Genomic DNA, 25,943 nt, shown 5'->3' with positions numbered 1-25,943 from the left:
ACCCTTTCTTCTGGAGACATGGTTCGATGCAAGGATACATGACTTGCCCAGCAGAACATGGGCTGGATTCACCCTTGTGCATGGGAATATGAAGAACCAGACTGATTTCTTCAATTTGGCATTGAAAAGTGGAGAAACCATTACATATAAGCAAACACTGACCTTGAGCTGCCTGATCAGATCTGTGCTCAAGTTTTGGCAATTAGCCGGATGACTTGAGACAGATTGCTTAGCCTCACTGAGACTTAGGTTCTTATTTTTTGTTTTACTTTTTTTTTTGGTACTGGTGACTAAACTAAGGGGCACTTGACCACTGAGTCACATCCCCAACCCCATTTTGTATTTTATTTAGAGACAGGGTATCACTGAGTTGCTTAGCACCTTGCTTTTTGCTGAGACTGGCTTTGAACTCATGATCCTCCTGCTTCAACCTCCTGAGACGCTGGTATTACAGGCATATGCCACCATGCCTGTCTAGGTTCTTATTTTAAGAGATGAAGACAGTACTAAAACCCCTAATCAAAAAGAAAGATAAAGAGGAAATGATCAAAGAAAGATATAAATAAAAAAATTTGGGAGACAACATCATAAAGGTATATATGCTTAGGGGCAGAATGAAGAGTGGAAAAGAGAGAAAGGGAAATGAACAGGAGATTTGTAACACCAAGTACTCTGGCTTTGAATCTAACATAAGCTTGATTAATACAATTAATAACACCAAATAATAATTAGTAAGCACCAATTAATAAACCAGAAATGATGCCTAAACATATATTATCTCAGTTGCTATCCCAACTTTACCCATTTTATAAATGTGAAAACTGAGGTTTAGAATGCTTAAATAACTTGTTCACTGTCATGAAGAGCAGGATGCAGAGGCAGAAGGTGAACATAGTTCTGTCTCATTCAGATTCTTATGCCTGTGCCTTATGTGAGTTAAATTTAATACAAACAGATGAACACTCAAAATTACTGACTGTATCAAAAGAAATATACTACTTAGAACATTCTTTACCATATATCATATGTTTGCCACAAAACAAATCTCAGTTTATTCCTGAACTGTTATTGATCAAGGAAGAAATTACAAATAAAATTAAAAATTTTCTTGAAACAAAGAATAATGGAAGCACAACAAATCTAAACCTATGAGATAGAGCAAAACAAGTACTGAGGGGCAAGTTTATAGTAATCAATGCCTACATCAAAAGAGCAGGAAGATCTCAAGCGAACAAGCTATTTTTGCATCACAAGAAACTAGAAAAACAAAAGCAAACCAACTTCAAAATAATAAGAATCACAGGAGAGCAGGGCATGGTGGCACACACCTGTAATCACAGGGGCTCTGGAGGCGGAGGCAGGAGGATTGTGAGTTCAACCAGCCTCAGCAAAAGCAAGATGCGAGCAACTCAGCAAGACCCTGTCTCTAAATGAAATACTAAATAGGGATGGTATGTGGCTCGGTGGTCAAGTGTTTGTGAGTTCAATCCCTGGTACCAAAATAATAAATAAATAAATAAAATAAAATCGATCAATCACAGGAGAAATAACTAAAATTGAAACTTTAAAAATAATATAAAAGATAATTGAAATGATCAGGTTTTTCAAAAGCATAAACAAACTTGATGAACTTTCACTTAGACAAACTAAGAAAAAAGAGAAGACTCAAATAAATAAAATCAGAGACAAGAAAGGAGCCACTGCCATTTCAACAGATACCACAGAAATATGAGGATCATGTAAGATTATGATGAGAAAGTATATGCCAACAGATGGACAACCTATAAGAAATGGACAAATTCTTAGACATATACCTTGCCAGGACTGAGCAGAGCAATAAAAAGTAAAAAGAATCACTAATAAAATGTCTCCAAAGAAAAGTGCAGGACCAGATGCCTTTGCTTCTGAATTGTACCAAATATTTACAGAAGAACTAGTACAAATTCTTCTCAAATTATTAAAAAAAAATTGACATGGAGGAAATTATTTTAATCTCATTTTATGAAGCCAGAATTACCCTGATACCAACACCAGATAAGGAAATAACAAAGTCAGAAAGCTAAAGGCCAATATCCTTGATAAGCAGATGGAAAAATCTTTAACAAAATACTAGCAAACCAAACCTAACAGCACATGTAAAATGTTATTCGCCATGATGGATGGAACCCATCCCAGGGATGCAAAGATGATTCACCATTATCCAAATTAATAAACATTATTACCACATCAACCAAATGAAGACCAAAAACCATATGATCACCTCAATAGATAGAGCAAAAGCATTAAAAAAATTCAACATCATGATAAAAACTTTGAACACATTAGGTATAAAAGGAATGTAGCTCAATATAATAAGAGCCATACGTTAAAAGACTACAGCTAACACCATAATGAATGAGGAAAATGGAGAGCTTTCTCTCTAAGATCTGAAACAAGACAGGGATGTTTCCTGTCATCATTTTAATTCAATATGATAGTGTAATCAGTCAAAAAAAAGAAAGGCATCCAATTTGTAAGGACAAGTTTGAATTATCACTATTTGCAGATGATACCATCTTATACAAAAAAAAAAGGACTCACCAAAGAGTCCACCAAAAGTCTATTAGAAGTAATAAATGAATTTGACAAAGTTGTACGATACATGGTTAACATGTAAAAACTAATATTGTTTCTACCTACAAGTAGAGAATTATCTAAAAAAGAAAAGAAAAAAAGAAATAAGGTAATCCCATTTAGAATAGCTACAAAAATTAAAATGTCTTAGAATAAATTTAACCAAAGAGGTAAAAGATCTCTGCAATGAAAATGATAACTCACTGATAAAAACAGATTGAACAGGACACCAAAAAATAGATATTTTGTGTTCATGGATTGGAAGAATCATATTGTTAATGTGTACATACTACCGGAAGAACTCTGCAGATTTAATGCAATACTAATTAAAATACCAATGACATTCTTCACAAAACTAGGAAACATTCTAAAATTCATATAGAAATGCAAAGAAAACCAAAGCAATCTCGAGCAAAAGACTAAAACAAGAGGCATTACTCTACCAGACTTCAAAATGTAAAAGTATCTTAATCAAAACTGGATGGTATTGGTATGAAAACAGACACATAGGCTGATGAAACAAAGTAAACAGCCTAAAAGTAAATCCACACATCCATAGCCAACTAATCTCAACAACTGTGCAAAGAACACGCATTAAGGAAAGATTAGCTTCTTCAATAAATGGTGCTGCGAGAATTGGACATCCACACGTGGATGAGTGAAGCTAGACTCTATTTCTCACCATATACAAACATCAACTCAAAATAGATTAAAGCTTAAATGCAAGAACTGAAACTCATAAAAGGAAGCAAAGAGAAAATACTTTAGGACATTGGAATGTGCAAGGATTTTTTAATATATTTGGTACCCAAAAAGCACAGGAAAAAATAGACACTAGACATTGTGTCATATTAAGTAGCTTCTACACAGTGAAGGAAACAATCAACAGAGTGAGAAGACAACCTAGACAACAAGAGAAATATTCTCAGATTTAATCTAACAAGAGATTAACATCCAGGACATGTAAGAAACTCAAGTCAATAGAATATAATCTAATTTTAAAAATAGGAAATATACATTTCTTAAAAGAAGATATGCAAATGGCCAACAGGTGTATGAAAAATTGCTCAAGGTCACTCATATTCAGGGAAATGGAAATTAAAGCCACAATGAGTTATTGTTAGAGTCTGTAAACAAGTCAGGATGGCACCTGGCATTTTGCCAGAGAAATGTTGTATTCCAGCAGGCACTAAGAAAACAACCTTCTGAACAATTTAGTACAACTTGTGTACCTTGATACAGCAGGAGTGGAAGCCATTTATTGTAGGACCTGAGCGATATTTATACATTCCACACAGCTTATCTTAATTAGCATAAACTAGATACAGCAGTCAACCAATAAGGAATCTCCACACTTAATGGCTTGCTTTTGTTACTTCACAAACCACTCCCTCTGGCATTTTGCCAGGCGCCATCCAGACTTGTTTACAGACTCTAACATTTCTCTGGCAAAATGCCAGGCGCCATCCTGACTTGTTTACAGACTCTAACAAGTTATCACTTCACTCCACTTAGAATAACTATTACCAAAAGGACAACAGATAGCGAGTGCTGGTGAGGACTGGTGGGAATGTAAATTAGTACAGCCATTATGGAAGACAGTATAGAAGTTCCTCAAACCAACAACCAATCAATCAAATCAGCTCTCACTTTAGCTGTGATTGAGGGACGAGATGAAAGAGAAACTTCTAGACATAGATGAAGACACCAGGGTAGAATGGCATCAAAATGAGCTCCCTGAACCCTGCTAATAAAAGTATTCCTTATCAATAAACCGACAAGGATACCTCAGACATCTATTATATTCTCAGATGTCTGTAAATTGTCATTTGTCTTGTTTTGAAATTAGTGGGACCCTATATATTATTTCAGACTTTTACTTGGGAAGTTACATACCTTGATGGTTCGACTGGAAAGAGTTGTTAATTTTTTTATAGGACTTCGGGTGTACTTCACCGTGACAACTGGTGCCAGTGCAAAAAATATCTTAATTCGCTTAGCCAGTTCTGGGTTGGTAGAGAATGCAATGAAAGCTGAAAGTGAATTAGACACTAGTTCATAGGTTTAAAACAGTTACTTATTTATTTTAAGTGATAGTAAAGGTAGCCACAGGAAAAACAAAACAAAAAACAACTCAGAGTAATAACCATTTGTGAGGAGGAATTTCTAAGTTTCTCAAGGATGGGTATGACTGATTCAGAATCAAGTGAGTTCTTTCATCCCAGGTCTACTTATATAGAAGTGGAAAAGAGGGTTCATACTTCTCTGTGAAGTGTGGTTAAACCCAAGGGTCATTCCAGCTTGACTGTGGTTTGGTGTCAGACAAAGTCACGCTTGGCCTCACATTCACTAGCTGTGTGAAAGTTACCTCTCCAGTATGAGTCTCAGTTTACTCAATCTGTAAATTAGGATAATTGGATCCTTAGAGAATGATTCATATATATGAATACACAGATATGAATATATATAAATGGATAATTCAAATTTTATATATTAATCATCCTCTAAGGATTCTTAAATTATATATATATATATACATATATAGATATATGTATGTATATATATATATATATATATATATATCTTAAGGTATTACTTAGCATTGTCAACATTAAAAGATAGCAAGTGCTGGTGAGGATTGGAAATTAGGGAAAAAACCCTAAATTCAACTATTTGTGCAATACAGATATTGGTCTCTGATGTTTGTAGTTTCCAATGAGAGAAACAGACAGAGAGAGGATGAGGTGCCTCATGGTTCTACCCACATGTCCCTACTCACATCCAACCTACCTGTGCTTCCCTTGCAGGCAAAAGCCACATTGATTGTAAAGTACAATCACAATTTTGTAATTCTCTGCTTTCTTTTTTGTGTCCTTTTCTAGACTGCGATCATCAAAGGAAGGATGGCTGTCATATTTATCCCCTCTTCCCCAGTATGTAACCCAAATTCTCACAAATATTCATTGGGTACATAAATGAATAAACAAAGTAATTCTCTCTTTCAGACCTATCAACCTCCAAAATTCAATGTTGGGAAAAAATTCCTTATTGTCATCCTTGTTTTCAGAAAACAGCCAGAGGATATTGTTTCCCTTTTAAAGTTCCCAAACTAGAGACTCTGCAGAGAGATACCGACCCTGTTCAGAAATATGGAAGAGCCCCCACCCCTCCCCGCATTCTCTGATTGCATTGGCCCCAAACACACCTATGGTGGTGCCCTGAGAGTGGCCCACATAGTAGAGTTGCTCTTGTCCAGTTTTCTCTATGATTAGATTGATTGTGGCTGGAAGGTCATATTTAGCCATTTCATCCAAACTGCCAAAAAAAAAAAAATAAGAACAATAAAATTGGAAAATCTATCTCGTTTTAGACCTGCAATATTTAACATTCATTTTAGACATAGATACTCTGCTTTTATAAAATATGAAACTAGAGTAAATATGTGATGTTATGCATCTGAAAAACTTTTTCCAGGATCTTACTTTGATTTGACTAGACATTTTTAACAAACAGGAATCAGAGAAATTTAATTTGTAAAGGACTACTAAACTTTTCCTTAAAGCTAGTCCTATTTCATTTACTCTCACAGAAGATTTACCAAAAATCAAAAAAAAAAATGGAAACGAAAAGACAACAATTTTTGGAATGCTCATCTAAAATTTAGAATAAATAAATCAAACAGATTCATAGACCTTAGCCCAGACTGGACTGAATCCGATTCCTGGGAAGAGTCCTGGTGATGTGTCTCTTTGAGGCCTCAGGTGCTTCTTGACTCTGTGTATAGCTTGGGAAATACTCACCTAGGAAATCATCTTGTCACTTGCTATAGTGCAATGACAGAACCACCCTGTGGTGTGGAATAAGGAAATGCCAACTGGTTTCCAAAAGGAAGGCAGGAATGAGGTAAGGAACAAGTGGCTTTGGTTACCTCCAAGGCATGGTTCTTAGCTCCTATGCAAGTACATGGGTTTGTCCCTGTAAAGAAGCAGGTCAGGCTTCTGAAGCAGACAGCACCCCAGGCACTGCTGCTGACAGCTCTGTCTTCTAACTGTTCTGTGATCAGGAGGCACCGGCCCTGGCATGCTGGCATACACACACACACACACACACACACACACACACACACACACGGAAGGAAGAGGTGAGGGTGAAAACCAAACACCAATACAAAATAATAAGATTTATCCTTCTCATGGATTCTATTGGGTGCATTGAGACCAAAGGAAAAATCAACAAGTGTTCTTGCATATAAATGAGCAAGGTACACACTTTATTCATTAACACGTTTTCCCTTACCTAAACGCCCAGTATTCTGAGGACTTGGGTGACAATTTCAGATGCTTTCTGGACCAGGTGTTTCCTCGGCTGTTCCCCATCCATACATCATAACCATTATCTGCCAGAATGAAAGCCAAGCTGTTGTTGGGGAGGTTACAGATCCAGTCACTGGCAGATGCAATTAAGCCATGCTGCAAATACACAACTGGTTTTGGAGCTGCAAGACATAGGCGACAAGATGTTCATGTCCAAACTTCCTTAGTGTCTACATGAAAATTTTCTTTCCTAACTTTTTAAAGTATACAAGAGAGGTTAAGACCTGAAATTTGGTGTCAGGCAAACCTGGCATCCTTTTCTTAACTATTTGCTGGGCAAGTGATTTATATCTTCTCTATGTCTTATCATTTATAAAACTGAGATTATGTATAATGTTTTATGCTATGTAGGTACTGGAGTCAAATTGCCCTGGTTCAAAATCCATTTTGCTATGTATTAACCACTTTGTGGATCACTTACCTTATCTGCATAATGGGTATAGCATTTTATTTCTCAAGAAATATTTAAAAACTTTAAGGTTTTCTTGAAATAATAAAAGGACAATCAAAACACCATTTGCAGAATGTTTATTGAATGCTAGGCACCATGCAGATTCTATAGGCCATTTTTTTGTCAGGAGGTGAGCACCGGGGATTGAGCTCAGGGGCACTCAACCACTGAGCCACATTCCCAGCTCTTTTTTGTATTTTATTTAGAGACAGGGTCTCACTGAGTTGCTTAGCTCCTCACTGATGTTGGGGTTGGCTTTGAAAGCAGAATCATCCTGCCTCAGCCTCCCAAACCCTTGGGATAAGAGGGGAGCAAAATGCAAGGCCATAAATAGAATATCACACAATGTAAAATTGTTAACTGGATCTAAAAATACTATTTCCAAGGTAAAATTGAAACATTTTTAACTAAGAAAGAAAAACGATGCCTGTGATCCCAGCTATTTAGACTGCAAGTTTGAGGCCAGCGTGGGCAACTCTGTGAGACCCTGTCTCAGAAAAAAAATGAAAAGGACTGAGGATATAGCTCACTGGTAGTGTCCCTGGGGTCATTCCTTGGTAGCACCAAAAAAAGGGAGAGAAAAGAAAGAAGAGGAGGAGGGTAAGGGGAGAGTGGTGTTGAAAAAGAAAGTGAGGGAAGAAGAAGTAACTAACTAGAATCTTTCTTTTCTTTTTTCTTCCTTTTCTTTCTTTCTTCCTTTCTTTCTCTCTTTCTTTCTTTCTTTTTTCTTTTTTGGTACCAGGGATTGAACCCAGGGGTGCTTAACCACTGAGCCATATCCCTAGCTTGTTTTATTTATTTTTTTCTTTTGAGACAGGGTCTTGCTAAGTTGCTTAGGGCCTTGTTAAATTGCTGAGGCTGACTTTGAGCTTGTGATCCTCCTGCCTCAACCTCTCAAGCCACTGGGATTATAGGTGTGCACCACCATACATGGCTCTCTTCTTTATAAGTAGTTTGTGATGCCATGTTGGTACCTCAAAACCCTATGTCAGGTCTCTTTTGGAACTAGACTGATGTCCTGAGAGTGAGTATGCTAACTTAATTCTTGGAGAGACTTAGCATTTTCAAAGCAAGAATCTAATGTCCATGTCCATCTAGTCATGTTTTGGAGAGAAGGGAAAGAGTGTTATTAGCACTGCCAAAGTCAAGACCTGCCAGGTAGCTGTCAGAGCTCATATCTCTCAATGATCTGAGCCCTCAGGCAGCTGTTTTTTGTAGATATTTCTACTGGGTACATTTTAGCAGCTATGGAGCAGAAATGAAAAATGTCCAAGGCCATTTAAAAGATGTAAAGATTTAAAATACTCTCCTGAGTATTTTACAACAGCAATGGAGTTATTCTGGCAAATAGTTGACTCTATGAAATCAGAAGCATCGTTATTTCCCTCTGTTTTTAAAAATCTAGATTTTTCTTTAATCCTTCTGATATTGAGAAGTTTTGTTCTACAACATACCAGAGAATAACAGGGGCTGAGAAAATGAGATAAAAAAGTAAACGGTGTTTACCAAATGGATTTCCCCCCACCTACAGACAGCAACCTTCATGCAGGGAGCTAGAAATGAACCTTTAATAAAATTTAAGCAAAGAATTATTAAGGTTAATATTTACTTCAAAAAGGTAAAATCACACTGTCTTGAGTAGAGAGTGATTATAAGTAGCAGTGATTGCCATGTAGAGGTATTGTAGTAGTGTCACTAGATTGAGTGACTAAAGCTGAGAGAAACTTTCAGATTAGAGAGAAATTCAGAAGGCATAGTTGATAGTCTTTGGTGACTGGCTGTAAAACAAGAGCTGAGAAAAAAAAAGTGGTGTCCAGAATGACTCCTGGGTTTCTGATTTTCAAAACCGTACTCTGGTATCATTGGAATAAGACACAATTTTTTTTTTTTGTTGTTGTTGCTATTGTCTGTCTCTTGTTTGTTTGAGAAGAGGACAAGACCAAATAAATGGTGCATATGAAAATGATTTAAAACTTCAAAAAGTTATACAAGGAAAATTGGGGGACAATTTCCTTACTCAAATGAAGGACTGTAACCTATTATAGAATGAAAGCTTTTCCGCTACCAGGATGCTACTAGGCATTCATGCTTTACGTGCTTTTCCTTTCATAACAAAATAAATCATACCAGTTTTCCTTGGGCATCTTCTTCCATGAGGAATCCTATAAGTTCCAAGGATATAGCCATCCTTTGTCACAACATCATACTTTTCACAAGGATAACCCCAGTAAGAAATAATCTGACTCTAGAACAGGGAAAGAAAAATACAAATTGTGATATCATCTCTTACTTTTTTTTTTTGCACACATTGAAATATAATAGTATTTTAAGTTGCAACTTCATGTTCATCAATCTATATGTTGGGACAGTATACGGTGGGGAAAATTAGGATGATTTAGGGGTTTCTAGAAGTGATTGCAAAGGCATAGGTAAGGCAGGGTGGGATGACTCCACGTGCCGGTTTGTACATCCCAGACTGCTCAGGACAGTATGTAGTTATGCCTGTTGGCCTAGAATTATTAATACACACTAGTTCATTCTCAAATGTTCTGATACAAATTTGTGTGGCCATCTAATGAATGAGACCACAGGATTGTGCAGTACCTTGTTGCTGATAATTGAGCAGAAAGGGCAACATTAAGGGAGATAGCTAGTTGAATTTGATTTTCACGGGGTTGAAGGTAGGGCAGTAAAAAATACCTGACCTCGTCCTCCCCTTTTTTATATATCTTGTGCTTAAGATTTTCATTGGAAAAATGGATCTGAAAATCAAAGATGAAGGGAGCTTTTCAACCTAGTCCTTATAGATCAGCCTCTTGGGCAGAGAGAAAGGTATTAAAGAACTTAGGTTGTTAGAAGGGTCAGTAGAAGATACCCAACCACAGATACACAAGGAAGAGGGTGCTGTGGAATATCTTCTGCATAGAGCTTTCTATGCCCTGTCTCATTAATCCTTACAAGAGACCTTTCAGATAGAATTGTACCGATTTTACAGTTGAGAAATGTGAAGTTTAGGAAGATTAGTGATTTGTCCAAGATTATAAACTAGGAAAAGACAAAAACGAGATTGATTACAGAAAAAAATAATTTCAATTTCTTATAATAAAACCATGCATTTGCCTCTATCAGCATATAGATGTGTGCGTAATTTATGAGGCTATCTAAAATAGAGGTTAAGAACCCAGATTCTGAAGACAGACTATCTACCACTGAATTCCTGCTCTGCTTCTTATTAGCTGTTACTCTAGGAAAGTTACTTAACCTTTCTGTGCTCATTTTACTGTTGAGATAATAATAGTATCTCCTCACACATATGTTGTGAGGATTATCTGTAATAGATATAAGACAGTATCTGGAACAAAGAAAGTTTTTTAAAAAATGTTTGTTATTCTTACAATCATTATAAAAGGATGAAAAGCCAAAAAGCACTCAGACTAGCAAGGAAAAATTGTGCTTTACTGTGGGAGGAAGAGGAAAACTTGAATTTGAGGACATACATTCATGGACTGTGAGTTCGGCAGTGTGGTAGGAGGTCTAGGAAGCCACCATTAGATGGTAACTCAAACCACCAGGAGAGAGAATATTGCTGCTCCAATTTAGCTCACAACTCCTGGATTAGTTAGCCATGCCAAGGAACTCGGGAGAAAGCACAGATTTAGGCACTGGAAGAATTGCTGAAAACCAGACCGTCACACCAATTGTAACTAAAATGATGACTAATTAATAATTCCTTATCTTAATGGGCTTTTTCAATGCATGACTTACAATATTCATATTAGCTTCAGGATTTGTGATGCTTCCTTTCTTACAACCATATATAGGTCCAAGAAGAAGCACCCAGCATGCTGTTGCTAAAAGCTGCCACATTTGGAATATGCCTGGGAAAGGAAATATTAATGGATTTGTCATCAAAGAGAAATTCTGCAAAATGAAATCTGGCGTGTTCTTTTTATAATACTATTTTATTTACACTATGATGGGAGAGAACAAAAAACATATATGTCTAGGATATGCTTTAGCAAGTAACATACAGAATTATTCAGAAATCATTCCATGGAAAAATTTTGTATGGAAGAAAGGAAGGAGCTGATAACATCTTTAATTCAGGGCTATATCTATTGGAAAAATAATAGGGACATTTTTAAAAGTCAGACTTCTCTCTCAGAGCATTGACAATTACATGTCCTGGATTCTGCTGAATGATTGGCATTTTGAGGCTTTGGAATCAGTTATTGGCCAGATGATCTTGGTGTCCCTGGGGTAGAGCAGATCCTGCTCTCTTCTGAAATCTCCAAGTTAGAGAGCATGTGAGGACTTGTAATGGTGCAAGGGAAGACGACTATGTAACTAGCACAGTATGCTGCTTGTAGGAAGAGCTGGAATCTTCCAGGGTGGCACCAGAAGGAACAGGTTGTTTTTTGTAGCCATGACGTAGAGCCCAAAAGCTACCTTTGTTTCAGTCTTCCAGGTAATGGGGCTGGATATAAAAGGGTGACACACCCAAGCCAGAGAAGTCTCCATGTGTCTCATTTTGAAAGGAGGAGCAAGCCAAATCCAAAGAGCTTCTTTTCAGGCACCTCTTAACAGGGTGTGCTTCCCTGCTTGGCCCAATCTAAGCCTTATATTATTAACCATAATTGTTGGGTAAGTCTGCCTGATTGTGGTACCTCTCCTTAATGATAACTCCAAGAGTCCTCATTTCTTTGACCTGTTTCTATAACAGTTCCCTGATGAATATTGTCTTCTTCTGTGTCCCATGTTGACATAAAGCTTGTTCTCACTAACATCTATAATGATATTACACTAAGAAAAGAGGAGATATTATAATTTCCAGGAGATTTTCAGTTTTTAAAGATGAGACTATTGGTCTCAGATACCCACATTAAATCAATACAGGTTAATATAAATATAATCAATAATAGATATGTTGATCTATCACTCTAAATCAGCTTCACACTGCTGTTCTGTAAAACATGTCTCCAGTGGGTATTTGTAAAAAGGCTTCATGTGTAATCTTAAGTGAAACTATATACAATTAATACAATTAACATATATTAATCTATGTTTGTATGTATATATTACATATATGACTTTATTAGAGTCATATATAAATGCTATAAGTATGACTTACAATTTTATTTGCTGTTATGATTTTATTGCTTGAATAATACCAATTAAACATATTATGACCTAGATTATCTAGGTCATAATATGTTTAATTACAATTTTGATATTTGTTTATTTATCTTCTCACTATACCACATAAACACAGAAATCTGTGTAATGCAGGGAAAGCTAAAAAAAAGATGCAAATAGCTCCAACTCAGAACCTTGTCTTTCAAAAGTTTCTTCAGAAAGATACTGTTGTCCATGACCATGGATAGAGCTGCTACAGTCTTACCCAGATTTGGTTGCAAATGATAATATCAGGATATGGCTGTATGTATTTTCCCCTAGTTACTGAAGTCAGGGGTAACTATAAAACTTTCAAAACAATATTGTCTTATTGCATTTTTGGTTTCAAACTAAGTTTAAATATTTCACATCAAATGCTTGTGGCTTATATATAGGCAGCTCCCATAAGTCATGCATTTTACATTGACATGTATATTGATGATAATATCAAGGATACCAATTTCTCAACAAAGATTATCAGAAATAATAGAGATCTTCATTCCACACTTCTCATTGCCCCATAATAGGAACTGTCAGGTTCATCAAGCAGACATTCAACCAGAGTTTATGCCCATGCTTAGATAGTATATGTGATTAATCCACATCCTAATTCTCCACTATGGTCAGAAATGAGGGAGAGAGTTGGCTAGAATACGCAGGTACAAGCACCCTACAGGGAGCTTTGGTTGGGAAAGCACATGAAGACCAATGTTTACATATGACTCTCTGATGAATCTGTTTGCTCAATGGCAACATAATGGTAATAATGAGTGGTTTGTGAAAAGTTTGGAGTTGAAATTCTGGCTCTGTCCTTCAGAGATTAAGTTAGTCATGAAAATATTGCTCTCAGATTCTTAACTGCAGGAAGCAGAACTGGACGTTACCCACAGCTTCTCTTCTCTCAAACCCATCACTTCTTCCACCAAAGCTACACACTGGAGACACTTTACAAGTATTGGCAATTACTGTTGTTGTTATTATTATTAGTCACGAGACTATCATTATTCAATTTAACTTCCCTTGAAACTTAATTTCCTTATCTGTATCATTGTGATAGTATCACCTACCTATGGGGTTATCTCCAAATAATAAATAATGACACAGCAAATAAGATGACAATGTCTATAATACATCTCTATTTGACTCTGAATAAATGGTAGCTATTGTTATAACATATCTTGCATTATTCTAATAATGTTTGGCTCTTAATAATGGTGGCTATTGTTATATCTATCACTCAGTGATTCTTTCAGATGTGTATGTCTTGCTCTCCACCTCTGTCACAGGCTTCTTTAAAGGCAAGAACCACCTTCTATACTTTGCTTGCATTCATATTGTTCTTATCATCTGTGTCTCTAGCCTTCTTCATACAGCTTTGTCTTAACACAATTCTTTCAATGGAATTGTGAAAAATGACAGCATATTTTGTATCAACACTTCTCAGATATGAACATGTAAGAGCAGTTAAGAATTTGTTTTCATTACTTTGATCAATAATTTTCAATTTTGACGACATAGAATGCCCTACCTACTTAATCTATAATTTTTATACCATGGTTTGAGCATATACATGTTTAATCTTTGTAATTATTATTTTTTCCACAGATAGTAAATGTCAATTTAAAATTTTGGCAGGATCAATTTTACTCATTTTTTAACTCATTCTTACTCCCTCTAATAAAATTATTCTCAATAAATTAATTGATAGGAAATTCTTCAAAGTATTCTGCAAATAAACATTATAAAGCTCGGGCACAGTATAACTCATTAGAAGATTAAAACAGAGCAGCAGTTTTGTCTTAATAGATCTTAGTATTGAATTCTTATTCCTGACAAAATAGAAAATGAGTTAGAGCCCATAAATATGACAATATCTTTTGTATGCAGGTTACTTGCCAAGAAAATAAAATAAATTTAAAACAAAGCCAAAGACTATACTTTCAGGGATCATTTCCACAGTTGATCACTAAAACAAAGTCAATGCAAACATGACCAATAAAATGTGAGTAAAATGTGTGACATTTTCACAGCCCAAGGAAGTTATGAAGATTATGTATTTATATATTCAATATAAATTATATATTTATAATCAAGTACAAAATTGTAAAAGGAAGCCAAGTGTAATATCAATAAAAGCCATGATCATATCTCTTGTCATCAGTGACAGCAAACATTTTTGTTTCATCTTTTCTTGATCAGTCTGTTCAAAAAGATTGAAATAAGAACTCTCTATCCATAGGAAGAGAGTAGAAAACATGTAGTAGATAATCATTTGGAGAAAAGGATAAAAGATCCATTATTATTTATGAGGATAAAACATCCAATATTATTTATATGAATGTAGAGGCTAAGCAACTAGATGAAAGAGCCTCCTCTCTACCCTGAAGAGAGAAAAGTTAGAAAGAGGTGGAGGGAAGGAAGAAAGGAAAAGGTAATGTAGGAAAAAAGTGAGGGGAAGGGAGGAAGGGAGGAAGGAAGGGAGGAACTGTTCAGAAAACAACAAAAGTGTACATAATTGTAAAAGGCCATCTGGGTGCTATTGTTTTATTTAACTTCCTGACTTAATTATCTATGTTTGAGCAATTCCCCGTGTCTAGTTGTTGGTGAGTAATACTCCCAGTAGACACAAAACACACTTGAATTATTGTTTCTCTATATTTCTGAGTGAGATGTTAGCCATAAGCTTATGGCATCATACATTCAGCTTATTTTTCATTCTGTTTATCATATTACAAAGTATTTTCCCAGCTGTGCAAAGAGTTGGTGGAGTTTATTATCCTCTTCTTGACCATAATGTAGAATTAGAATTTCCTGGGAATGGTGACAGAACTTAGAGGAAGACTAAAAGGCAGAGATGAAGACCTACAGTTTGGGCCTTCCTTTTTCCATCATGGGTAATACATGGGGCCAAAATGTCATGCCGCCCTGAACAGCCTACCTAATAAGGCTGTTGCAGGTTTTGAAAGACCTCATGTTAAAAGGTAGCCTATTTAACTCATGAACAATTACAAAATCCAGGAATCTAAGGCAGAATGCATCTTCATTTTTAGGAAGACATAAGAGCAGGTGGATGCCTTTATTGCATTTCCAAATTCATACCAGTGGAGTTAAAAACCATGCCTGACCTCTCCTTTGATATCCCTTGAATGAATATATCTGGAAGCCCTTAGAAAATAATGGAAGCAGGCAGAAGGACATTCCAAAGGAATCTGGTATTCACAACCAGGTACTTCACAGAGGCTTTGAGAACTTGTTCTTGAGTTTATTATTTAAAGAAACTAGCTGATAAAACAGATAAATCCCAGGGTCTCACAGGTGGAATCTCTCCTGCTGTCTCCTGGTTACCTGCCCCTTCCTGTGCTTCCCAGGTTTGACTCCCAGCTCCATCATTTGCCAGCCACACCCACATGTCTCCACCTGCCCCCTACCCAGCAGCATGATGTGTTCTGTCCACCGAGCACTCTTCACCCCCAAACTCATTCCCTCAAGTAGCTCTCACTAACCACAAGCTTTCATACATTTTCTAGATGAAAAGTAAATACAAGTCCATGATATCTACCTTGATGGGTCATCTGAGCTCTCATCGTGTATTTCCTTGAACCAAATCCACTTAAATTTCTTTTTGGAAACTTTAATAAAACATACCCCTGAATAAAACCACCCTCTTTTCCTCTTTCCAGACCACTTTTCTCTTTTCAATTCTAAACTTCTTTTCCCCTAATCCTGAGAGTAGGAACTTAGAAATTTTCTTATGTTCTCTGATTTCTGCATACCCTATAACCAATCTATTACTAAATAATAATGCTCTTCTTTCAATTTTCTTTTCAGAACCTTGCTCAACATTTACTTTTTTCTTTCAATCTTCAAAAAACAGTTTCAATTACTACTGTTACCTCTCCAATGTAGTATCTCCACCCAATGCCTGTATCATTATCCTGAACTCTTGATTAGTCTTTCCTTCTTTCATTCTTTATAATTCAAATCATTATGTGTGTTAGGAAGATATAAGAGAAGGTAAATGCCTTTCCGGTGTTTCCAAATTCATGCCAGTGGAGTTAAATTAATTTGTATGAAATTATTTCATTTTGTCAAATATTCATTTATGAAAACTTCTATTTCCAGCCATAATGATGCAATTCATACAAGACTAATTCTCTAGCTGATAAAATATTCAACTTGATTGTTTTCTAGCTTCAGACACAGGGTACAATACTGCAGTCTTGAGATAGGTATATCATGTCATCAAGAAAAGAATCAAGACAGCGTGCTAAAAACTATTTGCTCATCCTAAAGGAAGACAGGTAAAGAAGGTAAGAGGAAAAGAAAGAGGAAGAAAGGAAGAGGTGAAGAGAAAGAAGGCAATTGGAAAACAAACAGTAAGAGGTCCAGATGGCAGACCTTAATCCAATTTTATCAAAAATTACATTGTTAATGCACAAAACATTCCAATTAAAATATAGAAATTACCAGACAATAAGAAAGCAAAGCCCAACTACACTCTTTCAACAAGTGATGTACTTCAAATATAAATGGAAACAGATTGAAAATAAAAGAAATCAAGAAGTATACCATGTAAACAGTATATACAAGAAAGCTGATATAGCTATACCAGAAAAAAATAGGCTTCAAGACACAAAGATTATCAGAGATAGAGGGCTATTTCAAAATATTCATTCATATGGAAGACAAAAGTCTATTCAGCAAGAAGATAATTATTAGGCATTTAATAGTATCACTTAGAATATATGAAGAAAAAACTGACAGGACTAAATGGAATTTAGTTTCATAGTTGGAGATGTTGACATCTCTCTTTCAATAACTGAAATTATTTAGGCTCAGTATTAGGACCCCAAGGTATGAAGCTCTACCATGCTGAGTATTTTGAACTAAAAGCTTGGAAATCTTCAGAAGCAAATTCTCTCTCCCTGACTTCCTACTCCCTGTTTCTCACACCTCTTCCCTTCCCCTCACCCAAGTCATAGAAAGCTAGTCATAGAAACCAGAATTCTTCCCCAATGCATGTCATAAAAACCAGAAGGCCTACAAAACAAGCCATGAGGCATAGCTAGGCTATTCTCCCCTTTCCCCCTTCTTTCTTGGAGACTCTCATTTGAGAAGAATCCTACACTATACCTGGGAGGAAGGAATGCTACACAGAGGCCAAGAAGAATCTGAACAGTCAAGTCCTGCTGGGTTTCCCCTCTTCAGTCTATTAACATTACATCATATCTTTGTGTCCAATCACATTTAGAACACGTGTCCATTGTTCATCAAATTCAAGCAGAAAAACAGTTTTCCCTAGGTCTTGGGGTCTTTAGTTTTGAAATCTCCCATGTCATATAACACTTTGATTGAATAAGTTTATTACGCTCCTTTCTTGTCAACCTGTCTTTTATTATGGAAGAATCCACCATGACCTGTATGATCACTGAGGAAAGGCATCTTGTTCCTATAGTTTCTGGGACCAAATGGGAGGTGACTGAGACACATGACATGCTCCAGAGTTTGCAGATGAGATTTAGAGGCAGATGATAAAAAGCTGAAAAAAAATTTAGGATTTCTTTTTTGAACATAGGACCGCTTCCCCAGATCGCTTAACTGTAGTGCCTAGGCAAGAATGGAAGGTAATGGGTTTTTTTCTTTTTATTGATTTTTTAAAAATAAATGACGGTGGAATGCATTACAATTCTTATTACACATATACAGCACAATTTTTCATATCTCGGGTTGTATATAAAGTATGTTGACACCAATTGGTGTCTTCATACATGTACTTTGGATAATGATGTCCATCACATTCCACCATCCTTGCTAACCCCCTGCTTCCTCTCTTTCCTTCCCACCCCTCTGCCCTATCTAGAGTTTGTCTATTTCTCCCATGCTCTCCCTCCCTACCCCACTGTGAATCAGCCTCATTCTACCAGAGAAAACATTTGGCATTTGTTTTTTGTTTTTTGGGGATTGGCCAACTTCACTTAGCATTATCTTCTCCAGTGCCATCCATTTACCTGCAAATGCCGTGATTTTATTCTCTTTTATTGCTGAGTAAAATTCCATTGTGTATATATGCCACATTTTTTATCCATTCATTTACTCAAGGGCATCTAGGTTGGTTCCACAGTTTAGCTATTGTAAATTGTGCTGCTATCAATATTGATGTGGTTGTGTCCCTGTAGTATGCTGATTTTAAGTCCTTTGGGTATAGGCTGAGGAGAGGAATAGCTGGGTCAAATGGTGGTTTCATCCCCAGATTTCCAAGGAATCTCCACACTGCTTTTCATATTGGCTGCACCAATTTGCAGTCCCACCAGCAGTGTATGAGTGTGCCTTTTCCCCCACATCCTCAACAACACTTATTGTTGTCTGTCTTCATAAAAGCTGCCATTCTGACTGGAATGAGATGATATCTTAGAGCAGTTTTGATTTGCATTTCTTTAATTGCTAGAGATAATGAACATTTTTTTTCATATGTTTGTTGATTGATTGTATATCCTTTTCTGAGAAGTGTCTGTTCAGGTCCTTGCCCCTTTTATTGATTGGGTGTTTTTTTTTTTTTTTTTTTTTTTTTTTTTTTTTTGTGTGTGTGTGTGTGTTTTGGTGCTTAGTTTTTTGAGTTCTTTATATACCTTAGAGATTAGTGCTCTATCTGATGTGTGGGAGGTAAAAATTTGCTCCCAGGATGTAGGCTCTCTGTTCACCTTACAGATTGTTTCTTTTGCTAAGAAGAAACTTTTTAGTTTGAATCCTTCCCATTTATTGATTCTTGGTTTTAATTCTTGTGCTACAGGAGTATTATTAAGGAAGTTGGAGCCTAATCCCACACGATGAAAATTAGGACTTACTTTTGCTTTTATTAGATGCAGAATCTCTGGTTTAATTCCTATGTCCTTGATCCACTTTGAGTTGAGTTTTGTGCATGGTGAGAGATAAGGGTTTAATTCCATTTTGTTACATGTGGATTTCCAGTTTTCCCAGCACCATTTGTTGAAGAGGCTATCTTTTCTCCAATGCATGGTTTTGGCATCTTTGTCTAATATAAGATAATTGTAATTTTGTGGGTTAGTCTCTGTGTTCTCTATTTTGTACCATTGATCTACCAGCATGGTATTGGTAATGTTTTTTCTTTATTCTTTCCTTTCCAAATTCAGGTAGTCAGGAGAAAATAATTGTATGACTAGTTATTGAATATAATTTCTGGTGATTTTTTTTTCTAGAGTATTTTGTTTCTATTGGTTTCAAGGTAAAGATTTATTCTAAGCCCCAAAGTTGCCTTCTGGTCTTTCTATGGAAAAGTTTATTCTATTGAATCACCATTGGAATAAATATACTATTGAATATCCTAATTTTTTTAATGCCAAATGATGGATCTTTCGAAGTGGAAAGACTTTTATATTTGAAAAAAAAAAGCAATCACCTTATTGGTACTTATTGAAAAATCAAAAGGAGGAAAAAATTTTTTCAGAAGTATTATAGTTATACATCATCTTTATAGGAGTAGAAAATTATTGAAAATAATTCAAACATTCATCAATAATAGATGCACAATTTTATTTATGCAATAGAATACTATTCATTGACAATTTCAGCAGCATGGATAAATTTCACAAACATTACACTGACTGAAAGAAGCCAAACCCCAAAGAATGCATATTTTATAATTCCAATTCTGTGAAGATCAAGAACAGATCAAATTAATCTATAGGATTAGAAGTATTTATTTGCTGGTGGGGGTTGGCCATGAAGACACAAGTAGAAACCTTGAAGGTGATGGCAGTCACCTTAATCGGGATCATTGTCAAGACTCATCAAACTTGTATAATTACAAGGTGCATTTTCCTGAATATAATTATACCCCATTTAAAAAGAAAAGAAAAACAAGGTTGCAAAGCAGGTGTTCCCAATGATTACTGTATTGGCATAAATTAGTGCAACTTATTTGAAAACATTGCTGTATTTACTAGAAGTTTTGGATAATATTCATATCTTATACCTCAGAAGTTCTACTCAGTATATTTATAGTAAGAAGAGAAATTCTCAATTTGAAGGTGAGGGAGGGATCTTTTTGTAAAACATTTTTTATTCTCATTATCTGTTTTCTTTTTAATTATTTTTTTTGTTGTTATTGATGGACCTTTATTTTTTATATGCGGTGCTGAGGATTGAACCCAGTGCCTCACACATGTTAGGCAAGTGCTCTTTTTCTTCAATTATAGAAGGATGTCTAAACTATAATGTATGAATTGAATTTTAGATAAAGCTGTTAAATCATGCATAAAGGTGATAATATATAATAAAATGAAACATAATTATTTGTTAAATTGGGGGAAAGAATTGTCAGAAGACTTGTATATACCAGAAGTCTTTATCTTCATACTAGGGTACACTAAAATTTTGAAAAAAATACATAGGCACTTAAATTGTTTTAAAAGGATCAAATTCTAGGCTTTGGACTCCCATAAAACACTCTTTTGTTATATGGATATCACCTGAGGACTTCTGGCTCTAAGCAGAGTTTTCCTTTCAAACTCCTTTCAAACAGAGGAGAACCTTGTCTCCTCCACTTCTTACTATGGCAAATTGTCATGAGTTGTAAAATCATTTGGGACTCCTTACCAACAACAAAAAATGTATGGCAGTATTGATATTGGGAAAGAAAGTGACTGTAAATAAACAAACAGTTCCTTTCCAAGGGCAATTAACTTCTACAAACCAGTAGTTTCTACTTCTTGGCTTTAAAAAATTTGGAAAAGAATCTACTTGACTTGTTAGCAGAGATCATAAGACAAATCTTGTTGATACATCATTAAGTGATTCATGATACAGTGGTACAGAAAGAATTCAAAGGAGTGAATGGCATGCAAACATAGTTTCTCAGCATTTACATCTATTCCAAAAAGTGGAAAAGATTAATGATGAATTTGTTTCATCAATATATAAGACAGTGGATGCATGAATTAAAAAGAAATGGTCTGTTTGTGTCATTAAGGGATGCATTATTAATAGGATCTTACCTTTAATGCTCAATTATTATTCATTAAATTTTTAATAGGTTTGTAGTTCTTTGACCAATTATATACTAATAAAGTTAAAATTAAATATCATTTAGAATGAAAATAAAATGCAACTTTTTAGTCACAGGAAATGAAAGCAATTTCAATTTCAATGTGTATGCACTTTTTTAAACATACTTTTAAAAAGTTGTAGATGGACACAATATCTTTATTTTTATATATTTTTTTGTGTGGTGCTGAGGATTGAACCCAAGGCCTCACCCATGCGAGGCAAGTGCTCTACCACTGAGCCATAACCCCAGCTCCATTGTTTATGCACGTTTTAGTACCAGAGAAAAATCTATTAATCATTAAAGACTTGTAAACATACAAATATACTACATTAGCATATATATTTCTAGGCATACATAAAACACCTGTAGAAAAAAGTAGAATGAGAATATGAATTCGTGGACAAAAATAAAAGAAAATAAAACTTAATTAAATAAAGGAATTTTTTCAATGGATGATATTAGGTTTAAAATTACTTTTCTATTGGATTCATTTAAAAAAATGTAAAAAAGTGTGATGTTGCACATCTGTAATCTCAGCAACTCCAGAAGCTGAGGCAGGAGGATCACAAGTTAAAGGCCAACATGGGAAACTTAGTGGGACTGTCTCAAAAAATAAAAATGGCTGCAGATATAGCTCAGTTTTAGAGTATTCCTGGATCCATGCCCCAGTACCACACATATACACACATATGTGCCAAGTAACAATTTTATTTTAAACTGCCAATAGTTATGATATGTTATTAAATGTATTCTTAGCTACTACTTAAAGTAATAACAAAAAAGATTGTCAACTTAAAAGTGTCAAGTACATACAGAGTTCTGCAAACTTTGGGGTTAGAAAAGCAAAAACAATTTTTAAGAAACTGCTATTGGATTATTAAATTTTCATTCAAAATTTGTTTAAATAAATAAACAAAAATGTTTGATTCTCAAAATCATTGAAAGGATTCTTCCAAAAGGCTTTGCTGGAAATAAACTTCTCACACTATATTATTTATTAGTTATAAAATAGCCTTAATTACTCTATTAGTTTGAATTACTTTTATAATAAAATATAGTTTGTGATGTTTACAAATAGTAATGTATAGATATAAACTCATTGTAGAGTAAAACTCTAGGATGTTTTGATATAGAGCAAAGTCTTCAATATTTAGAATTTCTACCTGTAATAATCAATTTAGGTATTCCTTGTAGTTTCTATTACAGGATTTTTGGCAGTTATACAAGTGACTGAGTTTGCAGAAATTGTGTGGAAGAATGCTTGGGCATCTGCCATATTTTCCATTTTTATATATTTTCAATCTAAAACCAATTGGCTCTAATCAAAGTTTAGGTACTGTCTTGCCCCCACCTCTGTGTCTCACAAAGCTCCAACATCTTTCTTCACATCAAAAACAGTAAGTCACCATTTACACAGTTATGAGTAGTAAAGGTAATCAATCAGAGGCTCTAAATTACTTCTGTTTTCCTCCACCCATAGAATGAAGGACTTAATGAACGAGGAAGAGAGGTGAGACTGGGAACAAAAGGAACTCTTTACACAATAGAATCTCCAGGCCTACAAATCAGATTGGAAGATTAAGCTCCTTTGAATCATAGAAGAAGGACTAGGCAACTTTGATAGGATCTTCAAATGGGCTAAGAGGTCAATAGCTGTGTGTGCCAAGCCTAGAGGGAGCAGAAGAGAGGAGTTTTGGGATGAATGGGGAGTAAAAGGCCCAGGGGAGGAGAGAAAGATGACTTAGCCCATGAATCAATCTGTGAAATATGGTATATTAAGAACTATGTAATGTTTTGAACAACCAACAATAAAATAAAAAAATTAAAAAAAATAAAAGAAAAAAAAAAGATGACTTAGCAAACATCTATAGCGACTTTCTGTCATCTATGGAGACTTCCTGTCTCTTCTACAATACGAAGAGCCAAGCTTCCTTTCTGCCTGGCAAAATAAATTCTGAAAGGTAATTCCTTCAAAATGTTAAATAATCAAATGAAAAGTAGCAAAGAAGGCAGTGTGCAGGAAATAACTGTTCTCTCAATTTGTTTTTACAAAGTAAAGGAAAAATAGGATAAGCTGGTGAAGGAATGTGAGAGCAGTCATGACAGACTTAAATTGACGGCTTTAATACCCTATTCCTATTCCCAAATTTAGTTCCACACTATCATATTTCTGATTTGAAGTGCTAAGTGTGTTAAAGTGACTGTATTTTTGAACTGGTTTCTTTTTTCAGAGATGAAGAATGTCTGGTAAGAACTGCTTTTTTATATCTAGAAATGGAAAATAAAGAATAAATACTTTGTAAACACAAACAAGACATTACAATGGTTAAACTTTGATACATAGAACTAAAGATTGATTCTTTAATCTCAATGTCTGGATATTAGTCTCTATTAGCATCCTGAGCTCCTTAGCTTCAAGTGTAGGTCTGCAATTGAGAGTTAGAGGCGCATGTTCTTCTTTAATATCATCTACATTTATAGGAACCACTTTTCACTCCTCACCCAGTAAGACCATATTATTACAATCAGAGGAAAAGAAGAATGGGGTGTCCTTCATAAATTATCAGAAGGTGTTCATAGTTTCTGTAAGCAAGGAGGTCTCTTTCATTGATCACTACCCCCATGTTTCCCTTCAGGTGATTCTGGTCATAAGACAATAAAGAACTTTTTCAAAAAATGCTAGACAAATTTTAAAACACAATTCATACATTATTTCCCAAATCCTTACATGCACAACCCAAAAGAAAGATTCATTTTAAAAAAAACATCTATTGCTAACTTTTCCCAGGTATAGAATTGCAATACATTCTTTCACTGTGAATCAAATATACTAATATCTGCTTTCTAAATGCTACAGCTTCCTGAAAGGGCAAGCTCACCAAAAAAAATGTCTTAAAAGCTCTGCAATGTAACTTCACCCTCGTGCATAGTCATAGCACAGTCTTTCTATCTCATGTTTAATTTGATAGACTTAAAACACAACATTCCTCACTAACATTTAAAGTTCTGTACCTCCAAAAGCATCTCATGTCTCACTGATATACCATAATCCAGCCCCTACAAATAGATCAATAATTATTACCAGATCTCTCAACTCTGGGGAAGTCTTTCTTCAAGTCCTGAGAGCTTCAGAATGGTCCTAGTTCCTTCCAGATGTGGCTATCAATGGAACATGCTGTGTTCTAAACAGCTCAGAAGATGTTGCAATCAGAAATTTCTCAACAGGAGACAGATTAATCATGGCTTCAAATATGACAGATGCTGCCAGGGCAATCTTGTTAGGTGAGTTCTTAGCCAGTGATGAAAAAGAGAGTGATAATTGAACTAAAATCTCTGCTCATGCCAAGCCAGGCCTCGAGCTCTGTGCCTCAAGGATCACAAGGATTGGAAGTTTCTCAGTGGAATATGGACTCCACTCAGGAAATAATTTTCACCCAGATGTGTCTGCAATGATCCAATCATATAAACATTTTAGGCATTTTATCCCCCTGTCTCATCCAAATGCAAAACCTCCAATATCGCCACACTCCCGTTATTGCTATGAGTTTTCTGCTTTCGTATGTAACTTGGGTATTAAAACTGGCAGCAAATGTAGAAACTATGGTATCCAGTTTAGTCTCTCCTACACAGAGTCTCACTCGAGATCTCCAGTTAGATAAAAGAAAGACAATACGATTTTTGACTACTCTCTAACCAGTCTCTTTCTTGTCATGTAAGCAGCTCCTTTATCTGCATTGGGTGGAGACTTGGTATTAGGGAGCCTGAAAGAATTTTAGAGATTGCATAGATTTCTATTTTCAGGGAAGTCTTTTTATATTATAAAAAAGTATGAATTTAACTAATTTGGTGAAATTAAAACAATAAACTTCTAAAATAATTACAGAACTACATATTTTGCCTGTGTGAAGGTCTTCTGCAGAACAATGAATTCCTGAATTTTTATCATTGATTCAGGCAGCCAGGACTTCATGAGGCTGGTTGTAATATTTTTGAGTTTCTTTGGCTTGTATCAATTAGTGACTACATTGGAGTCAGTTTGATTAGAAATTGTAGTTTGAATTGGTTTTGCTTTAGTTACTATGGTAGTCCTAGTCATTTAATTACATTTGTTTATAAATTTATTTGACTTATTAGAAAAGATTTATTCCTATATTTTTAATACAATTTTTACCTACAAAGTAATATGTTCTACTAGCATGCCATTTCTAGCTTCTAGCTGAAAACAAAATGACTGGAAAGGCAGCTCGTGTATTTGCAATATAGTAGT

At 35.3% G+C, this 25,943-nt stretch overlaps 1 protein-coding gene across 1 annotated transcript in view; it reads right to left on the bottom strand.

Annotated features, from left to right (window-relative positions):
* LIPK (lipase family member K) overlaps positions 1 to 19,515 on the bottom strand; it is a 33,132-nt gene extending 13,617 nt beyond the window's left edge. Inside the window, exons 1-6 of the mRNA XM_081268022.1 lie at positions 19,455 to 19,515; positions 11,203 to 11,315; positions 9,565 to 9,682; positions 6,910 to 7,108; positions 5,819 to 5,928; positions 4,510 to 4,646 (exon numbers count right to left, since the gene is read on the bottom strand). Of these exons, the coding sequence (XP_081124148.1) occupies positions 4,510 to 4,646; positions 5,819 to 5,928; positions 6,910 to 7,108; positions 9,565 to 9,682; positions 11,203 to 11,304 (666 nt within the window). The 5' untranslated portion in view covers positions 11,305 to 11,315; positions 19,455 to 19,515. The remainder of the gene's footprint in view (positions 1 to 4,509; positions 4,647 to 5,818; positions 5,929 to 6,909; positions 7,109 to 9,564; positions 9,683 to 11,202; positions 11,316 to 19,454) is intronic.
* Positions 19,516 to 25,943: the final 6,428 nt, after the last annotated feature.

This window comes from Spermophilus citellus (assembly GCF_964194105.1).
Source record: "Spermophilus citellus genome assembly, chromosome: 15".
Classification (NCBI taxonomy): domain Eukaryota; kingdom Metazoa; phylum Chordata; class Mammalia; order Rodentia; family Sciuridae; genus Spermophilus; species Spermophilus citellus.
Note: the sequence above shows the minus strand (reverse complement) of the source record. Positions and strands in the feature narration are given on the sequence as shown.